This window comes from Lasioglossum baleicum, chromosome 2, assembly GCF_051020765.1.
Source record: "Lasioglossum baleicum chromosome 2, iyLasBale1, whole genome shotgun sequence".
NCBI lineage: Eukaryota > Metazoa > Arthropoda > Insecta > Hymenoptera > Halictidae > Lasioglossum > Lasioglossum baleicum.
The window spans coordinates 9,167,820-9,193,218 of record NC_134930.1 but is presented as its reverse complement, the minus strand read 5'-3'; the positions used below and the strand labels follow the sequence as shown (position 1 = coordinate 9,193,218).

Sequence of the window (25,399 nt, the reverse complement as noted above, 5' to 3'; positions counted from 1 at the left end):
ATGTTTTCGTATGCCCTCTACAATTTAGAGTGGTGAGTTTAGAAATTACGTAGAATTTCAGATATCGATTGCGTAGTTGCCAAAACACATTCGAAAATATTCGTCGCATAGTTGCCATGTGGCCTCAGCAAAGATGGCCACCAAAATACATTGGGTGATAGGTCTATCCTTTTATCTCGTCGGTGATAGTATCTCGTCGGTGACAGGGGCTGGCAGTCTTAATAGTATCTCGTCGGTGCTGGCAGTCTTTAACAGTATCTCGTCGGTGGTATGGTCGCTGTTTCGTGGTAAAAGCGGGCTCAACCGTGGGTGTAGGAGCTGTTCCGTGCTAAGCGTGAGCGTGCCAAAAAGTGGTGGCAACTCAGACCCGGGCGTGAGCACTCTCTTATCCTCTCTGCTGCGACGTAACAATATAGTTTAATTTCTCGTAAAAAGTACATTTCTCTGAAAGCGTTCGGACGTTTTTGTCTGAAATAGTTTTCAGGATACATATAAGGACTTTATGCCATAAGTAGGGCGGGTAAATAACCTTCATTTCGGGCCAGGAGGAGTCGTTGATTACCTGAACCCCGTCTCGTAATGTCGCGCAGTGATGCCAGAATCATGGGTCGTGGGTTTTTTCCCCTCCGCTCGCTCAGCCGACTCGACCCCCCACTCTGACGCACCGTCGTCGCCAGGTTGCTCCTACTGCGCACGCGCTACACGAACGTATCTCTACTCTGTCCGTGTGAGTGCCTGTTCGATTGCACGCGCGCTACACACACCAGCGTACCTCTACTCTGTCCGTGTGCACTGCTTGTGCGCTTGCGCCAGCCACAATCTATTTTTAGCACTCTCCATCCACATCCACGCCTGCTTGACGGAAACGAAACTGATTCTGAAATTCGGCCGTCGAGCCGTCGCGTCGAGCGTATCAATCGCAATCTGGAGCTAGCCTTCGAGTCCCCGCGTGCAGCGAGTTTTATTTTTATTTTTCATTACTTTTTTAATTATATTTTTTAACCTTCCAAAAAATTTAAATATATATTATATATATATTCGTAAGTTTGAACCCTTTATCTCAACCAGGAGGGTAGTGAAAGGGTAAAAACTAATTATTGGTTTTTCCCACATTTTCCCTATTTAATGGTATACTTAAAAATTCTAGAAAAATTCTACAAAATTGTTGATATTATTCCTTATGATTGTGAATTTTTTCAGATTTTTTACAAATAGTAAGTATGAAAAATCGTATAGCCGGATATAAGATGGTCAAAAGTGCTCATCCAAATTCATTTTTAATCACACCATGTTCAATAAAGAATTACGAAAAAATTCATGAACATTCTGCCTAATAGCATACACGCGATTGAGACCAATTTCAAACTTTTTGGTTGTAAATAGCCAATATGGGTATAGCCGGATAAGATAGTCAAAAATGCCCTTGAACCGAATTTTATCGACGATGTCCCATTCGATATAACACCAGGAAAAAACATCTGTATCTCGATCGGGAGGGTAGTTATGGGGTAAAATCGAAAAATCAGTTTTTGGCCTATTTTCCCTAGTTAATGACGTTTAGAAATTCTGAAAAAATCTGACACATGTCAAGAACCCAAATACATACTTTGCAATTAGTTTCAGATTTTTAAAAGGGAAATATCCTGCTTGTAAAAAAATCAAAAACCTCAAAAAAATTGAAAAAATGCAGATTTCACATGGAAGTTCTAGAGTGTCCACATTTATATTTTTACAGTAGCAGTATATTGTTATAAGTATTGTTCATGAATTTTTCAGATTTTTCGGTTTGGTGCGCTGTTGTTAAAAAAAATAAAAACCGATTTTTTCGACGTTTTTTCCGCGAAGAACTAAGCTAACCTTAAAATTGTTACGTTCTATTTATTCTGTAAGTCTATCAGGCTCTGATAAACCTTGAGCATTCTACAGAAGTAATTAAAAAATGAAATCAACTTAATTAATATTTCTACAGTATAGACATTACATCTAGAAATATAAATCACGTTTCCAACAATTCAGTTGGCTCAGTGCGTTAGGCGTTCATACCTAGGAAAGATCATCAAGATTTTCATCGACTAGATAAAAAAAAAATGCTGGTGGCTCTCACCAAATGACACTCACATGCGAGAGCTACTCGAGCGGAAAATTATAGTGCCCAACATCACACTAGGGCCACTTAAATGACTTGAGAGATCTACATGTAAAACTCAACATCATCATATTGTACCGTGGCACGATAGCTACCTAATATTATATGTATACAATATGTATATATCGTTGTTAGTAATAAGTTAGTCCCTAAGTAGTACTTAAGCAAACATCCTATACCAAAGACTGTTAAGGGGTTTTTTTTTAATAAAACTTTTTCCCCATTCTCCCTTCCATTATCCCTTAAGGCGCCTCAGCTTACAAGTAATCCAACCGTTACCCAGTTCCTATTTATTCTTCCACCGTCCAAAGATTTGTGAAGCACCGAGATTCGCACGCGAGCGAACAATCAGCTTAACATAGCAATACTGTGTGGAGATTTTTATTATTTTTGTTGACTCCTGTTAACTCTGATTGTACTAATATATTCAATAAACATGTTTAAAAAAAAAAGCGCGTTAGGCGTTCGACTGTTGACTGCTTATACTAGGTTCGCTCCCGGCATAGGTATACATTTTTTTTACTTGATTAATTCTTTTTTTTTATGTCTGACTATATAATAATCAATGGTGTGTTTGTAGATTTCTTTTAGAAGCAATATCTACATATTCAAAAAAAATATTTTAAGGTGAAATTCGCAAAAAAATTATAATACATACATAGCTTGTGCGGATCGTAATTATCTCAGTTTCATTTTATCGTGTTTTCTGTAAAGCATATTTTATTTTATCGATGAATTGAAAGATTTATTTATGTTGAAAATTGGAGGAACTTCTGGCAGTACTCGACATTTTCAGCAGTAATTCCATTTATGTGCCTTCGAGTTTTAAATACTTTGTTATAGAGAAAAGAAAGAAATTCAAGTTGTAGAAATGGTTCTATTGTTATTTACTTCTTTTGAGGCATTCAATTTGGTACCTCGTCTCTTATGCGGAACAGCAATTGTTGTGTATGTACCACTCAGGGTTGCTAATGAAATATTTCACAGTGAAAGCAGATGTTCCGATACTTGTCAATAAACTAACGGATCTATAAAAGCATATTTAGAATGACAAACTTTTGATGTTTCATTAACTTTTACCTTTGTTCACCTTTATACGTTTACCTTTTCTTTTCTTTACTCGCCTTACGACTCTGTTAGACACAACTACTATATTTGGTGTATTTTACCTTAAAATACTTTTTAAATTTCTTAATATTGCTTTTAAAAGAATTCTACAAAAATATCCTTGACTAGTGTGAAGTTAGATATAAAAAAAGAAGAGAATTGAGATGAAATAAAAAAAAATACATCTACGACGGGCGCGAACCTAGCATAGGCCGGTCCACAATCGAACGCCTAACGCACTGAGCCAACTGAATTGTTGGAAACGTGATTTATATTTCTAGATGTAATGTCTATACTGTAGAAATATTAATTAAGTTGATTTCATTTTTTAATTACTTCTGTAGAATGCTCAAGGTTTATCAGAGCCTGATAGACTTACAGAATAAATAGAACGTAACAATTTTAAGGTTAGCTTAGTTCTTCGCGGAAAAAACGTCGAAAAAATCGGTTTTTATTTTTTTTAACAACGGCGCACCAAACCGAAAAATCTGAAAAAATTCATGAACAATACTTATAACAATATACTGCTACTGTAAAAATATAAATGTGGACACTCTAGAACTTCCATGTGAAATCTGCATTTTTTCGATTTTTATGAGGTTTTTGATTTTTTACAAGCAGGATTTCCCTTTTAAAAATCTGAAACTAATTGCAAAGTATGTATTTGGGTTCTCTTGACATGTGTCAGATGTTTTTCAGAATTTCTAAACGTCATTAACTAGGGAAAATAGGCCCAAAACTGATTTTTCGATTTTACCCCATAACTACCCTCCCGATCGAAATACAGGGTTGAAATTTTGCACAGTATGTTTTTTCTTTGTGTTCTATCGAATGGCACATCGTCGATAAAATTCGGTTCAAGGGCATTTTTGACTATCTTATCCGGCTATACCCATTGGCTATTTACAACCAAAAAGTTTGAAATTGGTCTCAATCGCGTGTATGCTATTAGGCAGAATGTTCATGAATTTTTTCGTAATTTTTTATTGAACATGTGATTTTTATTGAACGTGTGATTAAAAATTAATTTGGATGAGCTCTTTTGACCATCTTATATCCGGCTATACGATTTTTCATACTTACTATTTGCAAAAAATCTGAAAAAATTCACAATCATAGGGAATAATATCTACAATTTTGTAGAATTTTTCTAGAATTTTTAAGTATACCATTAAATAGGGAAAATGTGGGAAAAACCAATAATTAGTTTTTACCCTTTCACTACCCTCCTGGTTGAGATAAAGGGTTCAAACTTACGAATATACATATAATATATATTTAAATTTTTTGGAAGGTTAAAAAATGTAATTAAAAAAGTAATGAAAAATAAAAATAAAACTCGCTGCACGCGGGGACTCGAAGGCTAGCTCCAGATTGCGATTGATACGCTCGACGGCTCGACGGCCGAATTTCAGATTCAGTTTCGTTTCCGTCAAGCAGGCGTGGATGTGGATGGAGAATGCTAAAAATAGATTGTGGCTGGCGCAAGCGCACAAGCAGCGCACACGGACAGAGTAGAGGTACGCTGGTGTGTGTAGCGCGCGTGCAATCGAACAGGCACTCACACGGACAGAGTAGAGATACGTTCGTGTAGCGCGTGCGCAGTAGAAGCAACCTGGCGACGACGGTGCGTTAGAGTGGGGGGTCGAGTCGGCTGAGCGAGCGGAGGGGAAAAAACCCACGACCCATGATTCTGGCATCACTGATGTCGCGGCAAATTCCTTTCTTTCCGTGCTAATCCCTCGACCGTCATTCCGACGACCCATAAACACTTCGTGTACATTCAAGGCGCAGCCATAAACAAAATAGCTTTTAAAATGGTCGAACACTATACTTTGTGCCTTGTATTTATACTTTATATTGAAAGACTCGGAATTCTCAATTCTCTGGAAATTGTACATGTACCTCTCTCTCGTTTCCTTTCTTCCCCCTTCCCTTATTACCTTAGTACAGTTCTATCGTTTTCCTTTCTCTTTGTCATTAAGCGTCCATATAGCTTTATGCACAATCTTCGCTGTTCTGTCAACGTTTCGGTTTCGGGATTTTTCCTAGAGTGACAGTAATTTTGGCAACTGAAAAAGAACAATAAAATGAAACAATTAAAAAATAAGTAGAAGTCGCATAATGCCGGAGAGCTTTTGTCGATTCATTCCCCTAACTTTTAAGAACAGACACAACATTTTTAATATCGAACTATATGATTTGAACTTCCTTGGGAAGCTAGAGCAATTAGTTCACTGCAGGATGTGTAAAAAGTAATTTCTTCAAAAATTGCTATTGTTCGGAATTGTAGAGAAAATACTAAAAGTTGCATTTTACAAAGTTTTTATGTGGATCCATATTGAAAAATTAAAAAAATACATTTTGTCGATCTGTGTGAATTAAACATATTCTGAAAATTTCGACAAAATCGGTCGACGTTGCAATGAGCTACAAACGTTTAAAGATGGTAAAAATCGCAGATTTTCACGATTTTCGGCATATATCTAAGAATTTTCACATGTTTCAAGGCCTTGTCGTTTTTCCCCGCATCAAACTTTCGATTTCGATGAAACTTTCACAGTGCATGTAGTAATTGATGCAGACCTACAGAACGTACTTTTTATTGTAAACTTTCAATATAGGTCCATATGTATAACTTTTAGTATTTTTTCTACAATTCCGATCAATTGCTATTTTTTCAAAAAATGTTTCACACCCTGTAGTAAACTAATTGTTCTGGCTTCCCAAGAAATCAGCGAAAAAAACTCTATAAGAATGATCCAACAGTAATTGTTGAACATATTTGGTGTTGGACACTATAAATCGAATCGAAAACTTTCTTGCAGCAGTTTTATTATACGGAAACCTTTTCCCTTGTAACATTTTTTTTTATTTTCTCGTTTCTTTGGTATAATAAATGGAATCTTATGTTATTTTGGTGTTCTCTCTTCATTCTTTCATAAGCCCCTTTTAATTTCTCATCAGTTTTAACTCCATGAAGTCATAATTTATACTTCTGAAACATGAATGTTTTCTATAAAATCCGTATCAATGCCTCCGGATCGGAAAGTTTTTGCCAGAGGCTGTATTAATTCGAGTAACTCTGTAACTTTTGTAATATTGGACTATCGTATCGATTTGGACTTTTTCTGAGAAGTTGGAGAAATTAGTTTGCTGCATGATGTGAAAAGATATTTTTCCAGAAATTGTAATTGGCCGGAATTGTGGAGAAAATACTAAAAGTTGCATTTCCCAACTTTTTTATTTGGGCCTATATTGAAAATTTAAAAGATAGTTTAAAAGATAATAAAATAATTAACCCTTTGCAGCTGTTTTAACTTCGGAGCTGTTTTAACTCGAAAATGAAACATATCTCGTTTTAGGTAGAATAATATTTCGTTCTATGTATACGATTTTTTTCATTTTTGATAGATATAAAATTGATATACACTCCGGGACAAAAAGATAGCACATCGTCTATTTTTTCTCATTTGAAGAAAATGAATATTTTAATATGTACTGAATATCATCCACAATCAGAGGCGGATCTAACGGTACGCGGACTAAGCGGTCGCGGGGGGCCCAGATACCAAGGGGCCCCGAGCTCTTAAAATATCTCAACTTAAAGATTTTGGAAATGACCGAAAAGGTTCAAAAAACCCTTCATAAAATAATCGAAAAAATCTAATATAAATAATAAATACATACTGTAAATAAGTGGGTGTATCTACAATATAAATATAAATTATTTTATAAATAATTTCAGAGAAGAATTTGAAAAAGTGGAAAAAAAGGCAACTGATTTTTCAGGGCTATTATTTAATGTAGAAGAAGGACAAACTCGCAGACACAAAAAGAGAAAAATGTTTTTTGATGAAAACAAAGAAGTCGGATATGAATTTAGAATAAGAGAATATTTTATGTATGTATGTGATATGATGTATGTGATAACATCAAGGCAGAACTATCTCGTAGAATTCAAGCGAATGAAGTTGTTGGTAAAGCCTTTTCGAATATTTTTTTATTTGAATTTATCAAAAGAAGAAAAAAGATCGCGATGAATAAGTTGAAGGATATTTACAAAAATGATATTGATGTTTATACTATTGAAGATGAATGTGACCATTTTTTAATGTTTCTGAAATAAAACGAGGACAGCATAAAAACCACACCAGACATCTATCGAGCAGCCAAAGAAATGCCTTGCACATTTCCGAATGTTGAATTATTATTGAAATTTTTTTTAACAATTCCGTTATCTAATGCGTCAGGAGAAAGATAGTTTTCTGTTTTAAAGCGTGTAAAAAATTATTTAAGGAGCACTATGGGAGAAGAAAGGCTAATAATATGTGGCTATTCTGTATATGGAGCAGAAAATTTTAAGCCAAATTGATACTGCCAAAATAATTCATGAATTTGCAAGAAACAAAGCAAGACGGAAATTCATATAAAATAAAAAATGTGTAAAATGTATGTATGCTTTTTAATAAATTTATTTAATATCTTATGGTATGGAATTTCTGATTACTTTTCCTTTTTGTTTATAACTTAATGAGCGTTTTCTTGAAACTTTTTGTTGGGGAGGGGGCCCCGAAATTTTGACCGCTTAGGGCTCCCACTTGCCTTGGTCCGCCACTGTCCACAATATTCACTTGAATAGAATTTTCGAAATGGAAACGTAAATATTGGGGCACACAAGCGGGACAAAATGATACATGGCACAAATAACAGCTTTACATTTGTCGGTTGTGCAGAATTTACTGAAGAGCAAACATTCATTGCAAAACGTAATTGATTAAGTGGGTACTAGCTTCTCACTCTTTCGTGCTTATTTAATATTTAATAAAACAACATACTAAGAAGAATGTTAAGAATGGGTCGTGGAAAAAAAACTAATTGTACGTGAAGTACATACGATATTGAAATTAAAGGGAGCACAAGATTAAATTACAGAAATATCAAAAATTGTAAATAGATGCCTAAAAGTTATTATGAGTTTTTTAAAAAATCCTGAAAATTACGGGAAAAAGAAGAGTTCTGGGCGTCCAATTCGAGGATGACTGCGAGACAAATCGCTGAAAGTGTTGGCGTAAACACTAACGGGAAGAATGCACGTTGTGTTTTACAAAAATGCAAGCACTTGGCGCGAAGAGAATTGCAGAAGAAACCTTGGTTAAAGAAGGAGCATAAAGCGTTTCGCTTACAATTTGCCGAAAAGCATATAAATATGAGGACAAAGCGGCCAAGAGTCATATTTACTGACTAAAAAAGATTTAATTTGGATGGTCCAGACGACGTAGGCTATTACTATCGTAATTTGAATGAAGAACAGCAATTTTTAAGTCGTCGCCAAAAATGTGGGAGGCGGCTGTGTGATAATTTGGGCCGATATTGGGTGTGTGTATTGGAGTAAAATAGAAATTAAATTTATAAAAGGACGAATGAATAGTGAACGGTATATTGAAATGATAAATGAACAAGTAAACGCTTATGTTGTAAGAATTGCTGCAAATAAACACATTTTACAACAAGATAATGTCGCAGTACACGCGGCGCACAGTGGGGTATTTGGCCCGAAAAAGTGGAAAAAATTCGATTTCTAAATTTTTGCGTATGGGGCATAAAAGTTTTGTTGTTGAAATATTATCCGAGGTAGAAATTTCTGATGTGTTTTCGGATGAAAATTAATGGTAATATAATTTTAAAATAAATTTAAAATTCTCTCTTATAATATTGTATATACCGGGTGAGTCATTCAAAGTGAAACAGACGTATATCTTCGAAATTTAGCATTTTGGTTAAAAACTGTTTCTGACAAAAGTTGTATGGTTTCGAAGGCGCCATAAAATGGCGTCATTGATTTGACCTTGAATAGTCGTCTGAAAATCACGCGAAGGTCATCTTCAATTTCTTAAATAGAAAACCCTATTTTTTATTGCATATTCTTGCAGCTTGTTTTCAGAGCTTTCCAAAACGCTGTAATAAAATATTTTTTTCTTAAATACTTTTCAAGTTATAATAGTGCAAATATTCCACTATCGCCTCGCTTTTTCAGGGGTTCTTGATAATCTGAGAAAAAAATGTTTGGAACAAGAGAGGAACAGTATTCAGTTGTCTACAAATTTCAATATATAAAAGTTAAAAGAATTTTTTTTTTCAAAAAATTGAGGTAAATTTGATTTTTCAAATACTAAAATGTATTTTGGATTTCATAATGTTGTAGCTGATCTTAAGGCAAATCCAATGATATATAATATTATAACCTTGAGCCTACAAATAACGCTACAATAGTTTTTTCCACTTTTTCAGGCCAAATACCCCACTGTGCGGCGCGGCGCGGCGAAAGCGGTCAAGAAAAATTGTCTTTTCTTCAAAAATTATTCGTGTTTTGGAGTCGTCAGCAAGATCTCCAACCTCGACATTATTGAAAATTGTTGAGGACATCTTGCCAGAGCTGTGTACCAAAATGGCAGACAATTACAAAATATTAACGATTTAAAGCAGAGCATTTTGTATAAAAAAATGGAATTTCTCTAATGTTTCATAAACAGAAATTACATTAATTTCACAGTGTGCTATCTTTTCGTCCCGGAGTGTAATACCTCATACGTCATACAATAATTAAAGGTTTAGTAATTGATTAGCTACCAACATGTTTAACAATGTAAACAATATTTTGAATAATGGTACAGCAATTTTTAGTGGTGATTTCGAGTCACCACTGGAGCGCTATGGGTTAAAGATGGTAGAAATTGCAGGATATTACAAGAATGACAAATATTATAAAGCGGAAACGCTAACGTTACCGTTAAGGGTCGTTGCAGACTATACCGACACGGTGGCTACCTGCACCGCGCCGCTAGGCCGTTTTGGGTTTCTTCTGTGTATTTCAATGGGGATGCGGATACTAGGCCGTACCGACGACCCGCCGCATCCCCATTGTAATACACAGCGGTGCGGTGCAGGTAGCCGCCGTGTCGGTATAGGGTCTTTGGCCACTAGACGCCTCCTCTGCCTACCTGCGCCATCGCTCCGTCCCCGTTTTGGGTTTCTTCTGTGTATTTCAATGGGACTGCGCCTACTATACCTGCGCCTGCAGGTAAATGGCGCCATTGCAGGTATAGCAGGCGCAGTCCCATTGAAATACACAGAAGAAACCCAAAACGGGGACGGAGCGATGGCGCAGGTAGGCAGAGGAGGCATCTAGTGGGCAAAGACCCATAGTCTGCAAGGACCTTAAAGGTCGTTGCCCACTAGACGCCTCCTCTGCCTACCTGCACCATCGCTCCGTCCCCGTTTTGGGTTTCTTCTGTCTATTTCATTGGGACTGCTCCTACTATACCTGCCATGGCGCAGCAATAGCGCAGCCCCAGCGGGCCTACTCGTCGCCCCGGAAAAAGTGCACCCACCAGACTGCAGCGCGGATTGACCGCTCTGCCGCACCTCGCCGTTTTGGGTTTCTTCTGTCTATTTCAGTGGGACTGCGCCTACTGTACCTGCAATGGCGCAGCAATAGCGCAGCAATAGCGCGCCTCGACAGAAGGAACATTCTCGGCGAGAATGTTTTGCTCGCCAGCACCGTTATTTCAAGGTTTATAATGTTATATTGTTATAGGTTGTTGAATTCGTCTCGATACCAGTTAGAATATTATGAAATAAAAAATATATGTTAATATTTAAAAAATTGAGGTAACCTTCAGTTTTTTATAAAAAAAAATTTACTATTAATTTTTGATATCGAGATTTGTACAAAAGTGAATACTGATCAACTTTTGTTGGAAACATTTTTGCAGACACCATAAACAATAGTCTCTTTTTAATTTAATAAAAAATATCATTTGTAAAAAGTTTATATTTTATCACAAGGAATGCAATAATCGTTGATTTTCATAGAAATTATTCGGGAAATCTAGTTCATTAAAACTATTAATTTGCATATGTTCTAGTTACAAATAATCATTATCGATGATCATCTGACTTGGACCTTATCGATGATAATTTGACTTAGACCTAATCTGACTCTCGCATGATCAGTAGCACAAATAAACTGTCCTCGACAATGCGATTACTAATACTAATAGCCAAAAATTATTTCCATCATCGATAACGGTTCCTTATGACCACAAAGAATTGTTGTCGTTCATAATGGATATTTATCAGTCAAAGATAGTCTATCATCGATAATAATTATTTGTAAGTAGAACATATGCAAATTAATATTTTAAAACAACTGGATTTTCCGAATAATTTCTGTGAAATTCAACGATTACTGCCTTCCTTGCGATATGATAATATGAACTTTTTACAAATGATTTTTTTTTATTAAATTAAAAATAACTATTGTTTATGGTGTCTGGATAACAATTATCGCAAAATTGGCAGTATATTTTAAGTTATGTGAATACAATTTCTTTTATAAGTATTTAAAATTTGAAAATTAGTATAACTAAAATCGTCATTGACTGACAAATATACGAAATCGACGAACCAATTCTAGTGTTTGCGATCTTCATTTTAGTCGTTTTTACGAATCGTTAAGGGGGTAGTATACCCTCGATTTGTAACTAGAAAGGGACTAGAATCTTACTAGAAAAATGGCTCGAAACGTGGGTTTGCGCGAATCGGTTGTTTGTCCTTATTTGAGCTAATTGTGGGCTGGGTGAGGGCTCATTCGAAAGAGGAAGGTTCATCACACACGGGTCTGGTCATGATTTTAACGAGATTATGTTTATATCTAATAATATGAGTGTCCAAAGTAGAGTAAAAATCTAGGAAAAAAACCAGCAGATTTCAATGCATTTTTCTGTCTCCAAAAGACTTTTTGACTTATATTATGACCAGACCCGTGTGTGATGAACCATCCTCTCTAGAATGAGCCCTCACCCAGCCCAAAATCTGCTCAAATAAGGACAAACAACCGATTCGCGCAGACCCACTTTTTCGATCGAAAATCTAGTAAGATTCTAGTAAATATCAAATATCTAGCAAATAACTAGAATCTTACTAGAAAGAATGGGTTCGGAACTAAACGTTGTTTGACCTTATACGAGCATATTTTGAGCTGGGTGAGGGCTCATTCTAAAGAGGAAGGTTCAACGCAGCGCGCTTTTCTCATCTCATAAGCCAAAAAAGTCTTTTAGAGACAGAAAATGCATTGAAATCTGCGGGTTTTTTTCCTAGATTTTTTCTCTACTTTGGGCCCTCATATTATTAATTATTAACATAATCTCGTTAACCTCGTGAGAAAAGCGCGCTGCGTCTAACCTTCCTCTTTCGAATGAGCCCTCACCCAGCCCACAATTTGTTCTAATAAGGTCAAACAACGTTCAGTACGAAACCCATGTTTCGACCCCTTTTTCTAGTAAGATTCTAGGTATTTTCTAGTTACAAATCGAGGGTACCGTACGAACAGCACATCCAGCAACCGGCAAAACATTCTCCCCGAGAATGTCCCTTCTGTTGATGGAAAATTGCGAGAAAAAAATGAGATACGAAAAACGCGGGAATTTATTACACAACCCAATAGTTACAAATAATCATTATCGATGATAGACATTATCTTTGACTGGTAAACAACCATTATAAATGACAACAATTCTTTTTGGTCATAAGGAACCGTTATCGATGATGGAAATAATTTTTGGCTATTAGTAGTAGTAACCATTGTCGAGGACAGAAATTTTATTGGGCTACTAATTATGCGAGAGTCAGAATAGATCCAAGTCAAAATCATGTTTGTGGATATATTGGGATATATCCGAAATAGCACGTTGATGTGGAAAACAAAAGAAAGGACTCGCGCGAGCTTCGAAAATTTTCTTTTCGTCCCTCTAATGAAATCGTAGTCGTTACAGTAAAATAAGAAGCGATTGTGTAGGCAGTGCTAAGTGCTAATGTTCGCCACTCGAAAGTAACTGCGTCCAAACCCCGGTAATCCGCAATAACCAAATCACTTCAGCGTGTCTTTAGAATACATTAACTATCGCCAGAAAACTCCGAAAAAGTCCACGATGTCACCGAGTCATAAAGCAACAAAAATTCGACCGTACGCCCCAACATTATTACTATTGTCAGACTCGGACCCGGACCGTCTACCTGCGTATAGTGAACTGGTGCCCTACCGTCGAACCTGCAGAGGTGTCTTGACAAAATATCTTCGCTCGACACGAGTTGCCGCCAGCGCAGTGGTGTTCACCACTAGAACGGTCTGGATTAGCTCGTTCGACGGGTTACGGCGCGGCGAACAACCGCGCTAGTGGTGAGCGCCACTGTTCTGGCGCGGTGCTGGAGTCGTCTAGTAGGCGGAAAAACTACCAGCGCAGCGTCAATTTTCGGACGGAGCGATGGTGCAGGTAGGCAGAGGAGGCGTCTAGTGGGCAACGACCTTTAGAGTGGCCGGACTATGGCAGGGTAAGACGTGGTTTCCCTCGGGCCTTAATTTGTCCGGGCTGTTTGTCTCTCGATCAAGCCGGTTCGTCGAGGTCCTGGTACATACTGTACTTTGGAAATGAAATGGATGATTATGTGAAAATTTGCTTGTCAAACGAACATTCCGGGAAAAGGTTCAGGTAATTTCGTGCAGGAGTTTCATTGTGGGGAAGCACAGCGCGCGCAATAAACAGAGTTCGAAAATCCAGAGTTGTTTTGGTAACTACCCAGGATTTATTGGCCCTCGCGACGGTCAAAGTAATTGCTCAGTTTTATTGACGTTTTATTACTTCGTCGCGTACCCTGGTATAAAGCAGCGAAAGCAATTTAGATATCGTGAAACGGTTCGAATTTCTTTTATTGCTGTTCTTGGAAATTCTGAAATTGTCAACAAATATACACGATCAGTGTCATGTTTACTATACGTCAGTCAGTCAGTCAGATCTGCTTCGAGCCGATATCGATTGCAGCCTGCACTCGATGCTCGAAGCTGAGTGTGCTTTTCATCTACTTTATTCGGAAATAGATCTATGATATTCTGCTTGTACAGTGTCCTGTTACTGACAACGCGCGTTAATGATGTAGACGTGCCTAGGTGAACTAAAGGTCCGCATTACAGCCAGGTATACGTCGGATTATCGCGGCACCTAGGGACTGCCCACTGCCTTCACCCTTGCGTGTACCCCACTCTCGTGCGCGCGGGCACCTCCACCACCAATCACCATCGAGCTGCAACCGATGACGAGCCACCCGACGAATCAACGTCCAGCTGGAAGATCCGAATTTTCCTATTGACTAAGGAAAAGGAAGCTGGAAGAAGATAAAACTCCAGGACGAGGCAAATACGAGGCAGATAGAATTCTCAGATCATAGAGTCGACAATTAAAAGTTCAGTTAAATATAGTCTATATTTATCTTTCTTTACATTACATTGTTCAAAGTTATTTTCTGCAAACCCTCTACGAGCAGAGTGCTTCAGTGTTCCAGGGGCACCCGAACCCAGCCAATTCCCTAATCCCACCACACTGCGACGTAATCCAACCGAGAGGATCCAATAACAAGGGGAATCCAGCCGGGAGAATCTAACGACGAGGATCCAGGCAATCGCGATTGGTGGTGGACCATAGTAGCCTAATCAGGTAAGTCTACAATCTACAATATAAAATTTATATTAGTTTCATCACGCGTAGAATGTCAGGTAGCTTTAAAATGCCGCGGGAAGGTAGGAAAACGTGTAGGATCAGCTTGAGTAGTAGTGGTAATTCTTTTATTGTTGACAACGTAGCTCCCGTGTCACCCCCAATAGAATCTACGGTTGCTCTCCCTCAAATAAGCACCCCGTCATCTAATAGTATTTTTCCAATACAGAGTACCCCAATTTGATGGACTTTCTTGCTCGGTGATGAAAATTATAAGAGTCAAACCCGCCAATAAGTCTAATCTTCTTGCTCTGATTAGGAATAAAATCTTAGGGCATATCGACTTCCTAGTCTCAGATCACCGCGAAATCAATAGTTTAGACGACTTAATAAACCTCTTGTAGGAGTCATTCTCGCGATTTTTCGAGGAAGATTTCATTCATAACCAACTAAGAGAGATACGACAAGTAGATTATGAGATAGCGAATTAAATTAAACGAATACGATTATGACATTGTGTACAAACCCAGTAAGGTGACGCATTGTCCCAAAACCCTGTTGACCTCCAAAATAATCCAACTCCCCAAACAAATGCAACACATCCTTGTTTAGAGAACTCGGGTGTGGCCCTCGGCCCTCGCAGGCGCCGCACAGTGGGACCTTTCGTCCAAATCGGAGACAAAATCAAAGAACTTTCGATAGAAATGAGGTAGAGCGATTAAATTTTTTTTAAATTAAAGCTGAAATTAGGCAGAATATGGGAAAAATAGAGAGATTATGGTACGAACGTTTTATAACCTTGAGAAAATTCGTTAAACTTTCACAATTTCAAGAAAATTGCAGTTTTTTCAATACCACGTGCGGAAAATTTTTTTTTAACATGCTACACCTCATTTCCTGTAGATTTTTTCACGCTGATTTCAAATCTGGTCTCAAAATTTGTCTACGACCTCAGGATATTGCAAAATCGATTTCTCGAAATTCTACATGTTTACCGAATTTTCTGAAGGTTAAAAAACGTTCGTACCATAATCTCCCTATTTTTCCCATATTTTGCAAAGTTTCAGCTTTAATTTTAAAAAAATTTCATCGCTCTACCTCATTTCTATCGAAAGTTCTTTGATTTTGTCTCCGATTTGGACGAACGAGAACCTGTGGATATGTGAGCAAATACAATGCTCGTACTCTGCACGTGTTTAGGCTTAAATTTTGTTGGCCCGTTGTTTATAATTATTCCAACCTGTCCAAAAATCTCAACTTATTTCGTTCAATTTTTCGCTACGGGTTGTACTATTGAAAATGTTTGGGGTGATTTAGTCAAGAGTGCAATACAAACTGTTATAAAACGTGTACCACTAGGGTGGTCCTTATTTTTTGACCAACGAATTTTTTTCACGACGCCCCCCAGAATGGTTCTCTTTGGTGAGAAAAAAATTTGTGCAAAATTTAAGATCGATCGGATAAAAGGATCACGTGGCGCATTTAAATTGAAAATTTTGAAAATTTTGAAATTCATCGTAACTATAAAGTATTATATATCGTTGGATTTGTAATTTTTTTCTAAATAAGAATATGGAAAAATTATATGACCTTAATTTTTAAAAAAATAACGATGACCTTGAAATTTCGAAAATTTGATTTTTAAAAAAAAATTTTTTTATGCCATTATATTTACCATATTTAACAATGCAACTTTTTCCTCTGACATTTTTTCGTAGAACCACAAATAACAGATATTTAAACATATCCATTTATTACCTATGACCCAATATAATTTATTACGTTACCTCCAGATGTACCCCGTGGACCTTAAGTCCACTTTTTTACAATTTTACCTATCTTGAAATTCATAAGCGCACACCCGGGAAACAGATGTAAACCCTCGTTAAAAATTTTATAACAACCCGTACTTAAACTCCCACTCCTATTCCTACTCCTATCCTTACAAGTTTTTCCACCAATTACTTTCAACTCCATCAACCAATCATCACGCTTTTTCAAACAAACGACATCCACACCGAAGTAAGATTTAGATGTATCAGAGAACCACCGATTAGATCTGTCTGAGCTAACGAACTGTAATCATCAGTATCGAGTAAGCGAACATACAACCTCAAGTGTTGTCTTTGATCAACTATCACCTCAACTTACAAAATCGGACTCGTGATCATCGTCGTTCAATCCAGATTTGGCAGACGCGAGACGTTACAGTAGTCATACAGGAAGACTACTCAATTTCTATATAAATTGAGAAGCCCAATGGAAAGTAGAAGTCGCGAAAAACTGTTCTTATTAGAACATGATGAAAATCAGATAATTGACGCTAAGTTGCCATCGAAACGACAAGTTTTAGGAGTGCTATTTTATAATTTGCGGAAAGTGAAATTGAACCTTCGGTCTAGTGCACACCTTGTTGTTAAAGAAGTGGAGGTGTTGTGGGAAAAGGCCAAAATTCCAGTTCAGTTAAACAGTCGCTGCGTCGAGAAATTGGAGTCATTATACCACAAGTGGAAGGTCTTACAAAAGAGTTGTAAACGACGATCCCAGATACAAGATCAACAGGAACAAGAGTTTCTTGATCAATTAGTGATCTTTTAGTAGCGGCGATTATTATAAAAAATTTGTCATTTTACCAACTAATGTGGCCGATCACATGCAAGAGGACATTTCAGGTTTTATATCAGACGAAAGTCGACAATTTTTTAGTAGATTTAATATATTGACAGAATTTTTAAAAAAAGATCCAGTAGTTTGGCAAGATGAAGATTCTTACAAACTAGGTTTAGATATAGTTAACGCTTTACCTGTGGTCAATGATTCGGCAGAAAGAGCCGTTAAGCTAATACAGGATTACATACAATCAAATTTTAGCTCGCAATGAGGAAGAAAAGCAGTTGGTACTGCAAATGGTAAAAGATTACCGCCAGCAGTATCCTGACGCAACGAAAACAACAATAGCGAAAAACATGTAAATCGAACGTCGAGGGTCCGCAGCACAGGCGAACCACACAGCTACCTCCCTCTCAGGGAAACCCAGAGGGGTAGCGTCATAAAATACGCTGGCAGCGCGGGTCCTTACAGCCACTTCGGGTCTGAGGACCCGTTCTTCCAGTGACTTGTCAAGTTTGGATTCTCTCTCTAGATTTTGTATTGTTTGTCTGTTCATTTAATAAAATGCATTCTTGGCGAGCGGCTTCACCATTGATCGGCGTATTATTTGGTGACCCGCTCTGTCCTTGCCATCTTAAAAGCGGATAGTCTTACATTAGAATATAAGAAATAGTTCCTTATCACTATTCTGTAGAATATATTCAAAATATTCATTCACATGTATAGTACAATAGTACAATACAAAATGACATATCTCTGTTATTTGTGGTTATACGAAAAAATGTCAGAGGAAAAAGTTGCACTGTTCAATATGGTAAATATAATGGCACAAAAAAAATTTTTTTTAAAAATGAAATTTTCGAAATTTCAAGGTCATCGTTATTTTTTTTTTAATTAAGGTCATATAATTTTTCCATATTCTTATTTAAAAAAAAATTACAAATCCAACGATATATAATACTTTATAGTTACGATGAATTTCAAAATTTTCAAAATTTTCAATTTAAATGCGCCACGTGATCCTTTTTTTCGATCGATTTCAAACTTTGCCCAAATTTTTTTCTCACCAAAGAGAACCATTCTGGGGGGCGTCGTGCTTTGTATCTCGATAAAAATTTTTCGCCAAGTATAGCTTAGGTCCACCCTAGTGTACCACAACAAAAAATTAAATGAGTTTCAAAAGAATAAAAAATTTTGGAGTGTACGAATTATTTGAGCAAATATGAAATGTGCAATGAAAAATTATTTAACCCAATTGAAGTTCAAATAATGACATGAAGAATCCTTTGAGATTCTCACCTTCCACGCGACAGCGTGGAATCAGTCTAGGGCTGTGCGAGTATGTACCTGCAAAATGCGAGCCGAGCTAAGCTCGACTCGAATGGTCGAGCCGAGTCGAGTACTCGCACGAAGCGAGCGGCTCGCACGATGCGGGTAGCTCACTTCGATGCGAGTAGTTTGCACCGATGCGAGCTATCCGTGCCGTGCGAGCCGCTCGTTTCGTGCGAGAACTCGACTAGGCTCGACCAGTGGAGTCGAGCTGAGTCGAGCTTATCTGGGCTCGCACCCAGCGTGCGATTCATACGATACGAACGCGAACGGCTTGCATGAAGGACTCGACTCGAAATAAATTCAAGCGTAATAGAAAGAGTCCTATATAAGTCGTAAATTTGCGTCTCCTTACAATGTGCGAAATTGTTGCTCGTTCGGTTGTATTTTCGGTTGATTTTCCCATTTGTTTATGGATAAGTGGCTTATTGTATATCAAGTTACCTAATTAACAATTGCCATTGTTTATGCCTGAAAAATTTCCGGATTTATCTCGGGTACCCTGTACTTATGAAGGTTTTATTAATTGCTTACAGCGTCACGATGTCACGTACCATGCTGAAGGAGTCGCCGAACGCGGCGTTAGACAAAAGCTTACTGAACAAGTATTTAGACCTGCCTCAACCGGTCGATCAAATTCAAGCTACATATATTTGGATTGATGGTACCGGCGAAGGACTAAGGAACAAGACCAGGACTGTAGAATTTATACCGACACGCCCATCAGGTTGGTAAAATAGAATATCATTATTTGGTTAGATACAAGTTAATCAAGTGAAACCCCGACAACTTGGCCACTCCTAGTACCCAACTAAGTGTCGCCAGGTGAGGGGAGGGAGCACGAATTTAGGGGAGACACAGACGAGAAACGCGTCACGTGACCGGGCCATGGCGCGGCGCGGCGCCGCGCCGCTGAGAACGTATTATTTAGTCACGTGTCGTATCACAACGTGATCGAACAATGAAATAGTGGACCCTGCTTTCCGATTTCTTGCATTTTCCCTTCTTATGTCTACGTTTTTATCCTTTCCGCGAGCGAACCTTGACTCACGAATACAATTCGAGTGATTACCAAGTACTGTGGTGAGCTGACGAGAAGATCCCCGGGGGGGCACAGAGGCAAGAGGGGTCTCCAGCTAGCGCCGCCTACCCCCACCTCTGACGGTCCGTACTCGCCGTCTACCCCCACCTCTGACGGTCCCGTACTCGCCGCGTGACCACGCCCTTTCAGCTGCTACGTCACACGACGCATAGTAGTAGGATTCCCGTATTTACAGAGGGCTACGATGTTTCACGACTTACAGCCAATATTCAATGCCGTGAATACGAGGATCCTATTGCAGTCATGAAAAGTGACAATTTACACAAGGAGAATGCAAAGCCTTCGCGTCACAGATTTAGTTGAGACTTTACAGAGTTACAGATCTCGTTCCCCTGATTACGAATATACCCCATTATAGAGGCAACTATTCAGTAATTTTCAAGATATTTGCAAATTAAAGTTTTGTGGACGCAACATGTCAGTTTACATAATTCACTCTTTTACTAATTGTAAGTAATGGTGTGGCGTAGCGGCAGCGAGCTGAACTGCTATGCCGTGTACTCGGGTTCAAGTCTCGTCGTAGTAACTTTTTTAATACTTTTTTTTTAGCTTTTTACATTAGAGACAGAGAGCGAGAGAGCGGGAGAGAGAGAGCGAGAGAGAGTGGGAGAGAGAGAGAGAGAGCGGGAGAGAGAGAGCGAGAGAGAGCGGGAGAGAGAGAGAGCGGGAGAGAGAGAGCGAGAGAGAGCGGGATAGAGAGAGAGCGGGAGAGAGAGAGAGCGGGAGAGAGAGAGCTTATAATATATATACGATTATTAATATGTGCTGTAGAATGTTAATGTCAATACTGATTTGAACATTTTATAATAAGAATAGGAAAATAAGAAAGTTTTACGTCATGACAATTTTTCAGTAGTATTCTGAATTTTGTGCCTACGCCGTTGAGTACCCTCACTGAGTACCCTAGGGTACGTCTGATTCCCTCTCTTCGTCACGCGACTCGAGTAGTGGGGGTGACTGCGTCGGCCAATAGAACGCTCTAGTCGAAACTGCGTGTGAGCCTAGGCGCCCCCCCTCCAAGCCAACCAATCGGGTGCGCATTCTTGTCTACGTCACCGCATTCCTGCCAGGGATCTTCTCGTCAGCTCACCACAGTATATGTATGTAAGTACCATCATGAATACGAATTCGATCTAAAGCTACGAATCTACCAAAGCAACGAAATTTCTAAAGGATGCTGCACTATTCCTGTCAACTTTTTGTTTCTATAAATGTGATTGTTCATCAATCAATTATTTATTGCGTTTCGACAATACACTCAGAGCCATCAGATTGAGACTTATGTCCCCACTCTACCTTCCCCTTCTACGACGCTATTCGCCACGCTTCCGCCGTGGCCTGGTCACGTGACGAGGGTTACTTCGATGCAAATTGTCTTTGTAAATCGACGCAAGTTTCTTATTCCCGACAGCAATAAAGAAGTGGTTGCGGTAAAAATCGGTGAATACATGGCTTAAAATTGACCGTGCTAACACGTTCACGTAATTTATCGCGCTTGGCTTGCTTGCGTGCGTTTGTCATTGTCAGGAGGTTTGGTCTGTATTCATGAAATTCTCCGGGCAACCGAGCAGCCATTAACATTTACGATACGTCGATTGCATGGAAATGTCTCTGGACATGTCGTCGATTAAGAGTACATGTACCTACAATCCGGACGAGATTTGCAGGTTGCTATCGCGGACGGGTCCAAGGTTTTCCGTCCCATTTTTGGAACACCCTGTAGAACTACAGAACCATCAATACCCGCCAACGGGGAAACGTTCATCACACTAAAGGCGGGATCTTCTAAACGCGCTGAACGCAAACTTGGCGTCAAAGCAGAAGCAGAAAGTTAGGACGAATGGATTGCAAAACTCTGCATCCAAATACGCTTAGGATATCCCACCGGGGAAACTCGGTTTTTTCCAGGATTGCAAGGCTGCGGAATGCGCGTTCTCATTTCTCGATAATAATACAAAGATGGGGTTTTTTAGTAGTCAAAAACGTTAGATAAAAGGTCGGTCTAGGCCGCGATCGCCCTCAAAAGTCCTATTTTTACGTTTACAAGGTGTAATTTGCATTATTTGGCAGCGTAATTTGCACTATTGAGAAGCATACAGCTGCGCATGTAGCTATTTTAATAAAGCTGCGACAGCAACATGCTGCTGAATATGTAAATTACGCCTCGTAAATGTAAAAATAGGACTTTTCAGGGCGATCGCGGCCTCGATTGATCTTTTATCTAGCGCTTTCGATTATTAAAAATCCCCCATTATCGAGAACGCGCATCCCGCACCCTTGGAATCCTGGAAAAACGAGTCTACCCCCTTAACACTAACCTACCATTACCGGTCGAATGACCGTTCCCACATTTTGTATTTTACAATTACTGAATTTATGTACACAGTATGTAGCCACACAATGTAGCCATTTTTAGGGCTCGGCAGGTTTAATGTTAAAGCCGGTGAATTCGGTGAATCAGCGGGACACACGTTATTATAAGTAACTCGATCGACGATCTCTCACGAGTTCCTCCATTGTTTTCAGAATTGCCAATTTGGACGTACGATGGAAGCTCAACGTACCAGGCAGACGGGGCGAACAGCGACATTTACTTGTGTCCGGTGGCGATCTACAACGACCCATTCCGTCGGGGGAACAACAAACTGGTCCTGTGTGACACCTACCACAGCGATAAGACCCCGACAGCCTCGAACAAGCGGTTCAAGTGCAATGAGGCGATGGAGGCGGTCAAGAACGAGGATCCGTGGTTCGGTATCGAGCAAGAGCATACTTTCCTGGACGTCGATGGTAGGCCGCTCGGTTGGCCGAAGCACGGGTTCCCGGGTCCCCAGGGACCTTATTACTGCGGCGTGGGAGCCGATAAGGTGATCGGCCGCGAGATCGTCGAGGCCCATTATCGGGCTTGCCTTTACGCGGGCGTCAAGATCGCTGGGACTAACGCTGAGGTGATGCCGTCCCAATGGGAGTTCCAGGTCGGCCCTTGCAGCGGCATAGCCGCTGGTGACGATCTCTGGGTCGCCAGGTTTATTTTGCACCAGGTGGCCGAGGAGTACGGCGTGGTCGTGACCCTTGACCCGAAACCGATGGAAGGCTCATGGAACGGAGCTGGCGCGCACACCAACTTCTCGACGAAGACGATGCGCGCGGACAACGGGATCGCGGAGATTCAGAAAGCGATCGTCAAACTCAGCAAGCAACATCTCAGGCATATCCAGGCGTATGACCCGCGCGGAGGAAAGGACAACGAACGCCGTCTCACCGGGAAATGCGAGACAAGCAGTATACATGATTTCAGCGCCGGCGTGGCTAATCGCAACGTCAGCATTCGTATTCCGCACGGCGTCGCCGAAGACAAGAAGGGATACTTGGAGGATAGGAGACCCAGCAGCAACTGCGACCCATACGCGGTCTGCGAGGCCCTCGTCCGGACCTGTGTTCTGAACGAGTAAACGGCTGGACCGATTGCTCGCGCGCGTGGCCATAAAGATCCCACCGTTTTGGGAGAAGAACCCGCGGATTTGGTTCCAGCAGTTGGAATCCCAGTTCATTCTGCCCGGGATAATGCAGGACGCCACGAAATACCACTGCGTCACGGCGAACCTGGAAAATAAGTACGCTGACGTAGTGGTCGACATCATCGGAAACCCACCGGCGGCGGACATGTACGAGACTCTGAAGACTGAGCTCATCCGGCGGATAACGGACTCAGCAGAGCAGGACATCCGGAACCTCCTCGAGCACGAGGAGATCGGCGACCGGAAGCCTTCCGTGTTCCTGCGGCGCACAGTGGGCTGGATCGAGAAATTTAGTGACGTGTTGTTATAACTCTTGAACCATAAGAGATATCGGGATGAAATTTGCACTAAAATTCATTCAAAAAATAGTAAATTTTAACTGTTGTTACTGTTGTTACGTGCTATGGCTTCCTTTTGGGAGAGCCTGTAACTTAAGGTTGAGAACAGACGAGCGGCAACCTGTTCTCAAGGTGGGTAACGATAAATATCGTGGAGGAAGGAAAAATGGTGGTAGCAAAGTGAGAAGAGACTGAATTTCTGGTATAAGAATTATTTATTCAAAACTAGGTGAGTTTACATATGCGGGAACAATTTATCCGCGTAGTATTGATATCTCGGGTCTGAGGTGGGGACTCTAAGTATATCGGGGAAGTTCCGCGAAGTGAACGCTATGGGGGTGAGTTTCCAATCAGACTGGGACTGGGGGGAGTGACGGGGCAGCTGTTTTAATCCTGGTAAGCCTGGAGCTGACTTCCTTCTTTTCGTCGAAGTCCGGGATAAATTCTCCTGGTTGGTCCTCGAAGGCGTAAAAGGCCTTTTTTAGCTGTTTGAGGTGGTGTCGTCTGCCTCCAAGTCTCGCTTTCTTCTTCTTAATCGGCGCTGCTTGTGTCATCCCTTGTGCCCGTTCCAAAAATATGTAAAATGTTGTTTAAGATTACCTACGTGCTCAGGAAACGCACAGTAGATATATCGAAAACAACTGAATAAAAAGAACTTGGCTCGAACTCTCGACTTGTATTCTGCTTGTCTAACTCCCAACTCGTCTAGTCGTCTCGCTTTTATGCGGGTGGTGATCGGTTTTTCCTGCGAGAAAAGGTATCCACCTTGCGGGGGTTTGAAGGAACCCCTGCGGTGCTTTTTCTGCAGCGAGAAACGTTTTAGCGAAAACAAATCCCCTGGCTACCTGCTATAGTATTAGCGGCCAGGTCTAGGGTACGCGTGCGGAGCGTGGAGGAGGGGAGCGCGGTGGCGCGGCGGCGAGAACGTTTGCATGAGAACGTGACACTGTAAACAAATAAAATTTTTTCTATTTTGTTAAACAATAATTGTTAATTAATTTTCATTGAATTTTTGTATTAAAATAAAATTGTTTAAGTATAATGTTCCAAACTATTTTTTACTCTCTCTCTCTCTTACTAAATATGTATTTTATATTTACATTTCATACATGTAATGTTTTATAGAATACATCAAATATAAATTCGAGAAATCTTTTTATAATCAACGCATACAAAATGCACCGAGGAGGTAAAAACGTCTCACAAGCGTGTCAAAAGTTCAAAAGATATTTTTTATAATAATTTATAATAATTATAAATATAATTTTTCAATTTAATTGTTTTAAAATCATGTCTATTCTATATATTACGACCTTTGTTATTTCGCATTATTTCATGTATGTGTAATGTGTTCATAAAAGATAAAAATATCAACAAAAATATAACAAATATAAAAGATAAGACAATTAACCTTACCAAAACGTTTTTAAATTGATGTTAACAGGTAAACTTTTGGTCAATTTGTTTAGTAATAATAATAATAATAATAATAATTTGTTTATTTTGTCAATATGGATCACTGTGGTCTCTCCAAAGACCACATTTGTTTCAACTAAATGCAGATAGAACGGTGGACCTTAGTCGAAACCTTATCTGCAGCATAGCATAAACATCTCGCGTCTCGATAATCTAAACAGTTCGCTAGAAGAGTCTCTCAATTGTTAACTATGATTCAATGACAGATGTACTTACCCAAAAAC

The 25,399-nt window shown here is 39.4% G+C and overlaps 1 protein-coding gene across 2 annotated transcripts; it reads left to right on the top strand.

The window, feature by feature from the left end:
* The first annotated feature begins 124 nt into the window (after nt 1-124).
* LOC143217974 (glutamine synthetase 2 cytoplasmic-like) lies at nt 125-24,365 on the top strand. 2 transcript variants are annotated; one of them, XM_076442779.1, is made up of 5 exons: nt 125-373; nt 14,283-14,551; nt 14,643-14,802; nt 19,278-19,468; nt 22,370-24,365. In XM_076442779.1, the coding sequence occupies exons 4-5, from the start codon at nt 19,285-19,287 to the stop codon at nt 23,293-23,295; spliced, it is 1,110 nt and encodes a 369-aa protein (XP_076298894.1). In that variant the 5' UTR covers nt 125-373; nt 14,283-14,551; nt 14,643-14,802; nt 19,278-19,284; the 3' UTR covers nt 23,296-24,365. The 2 variants fall into 2 exon arrangements, with proteins under 2 accessions (XP_076298894.1, XP_076298885.1); XM_076442770.1 differs by having other exon boundaries at nt 14,283-14,802.
* The last annotated feature ends 1,034 nt before the right edge of the window (nt 24,366-25,399 follow it).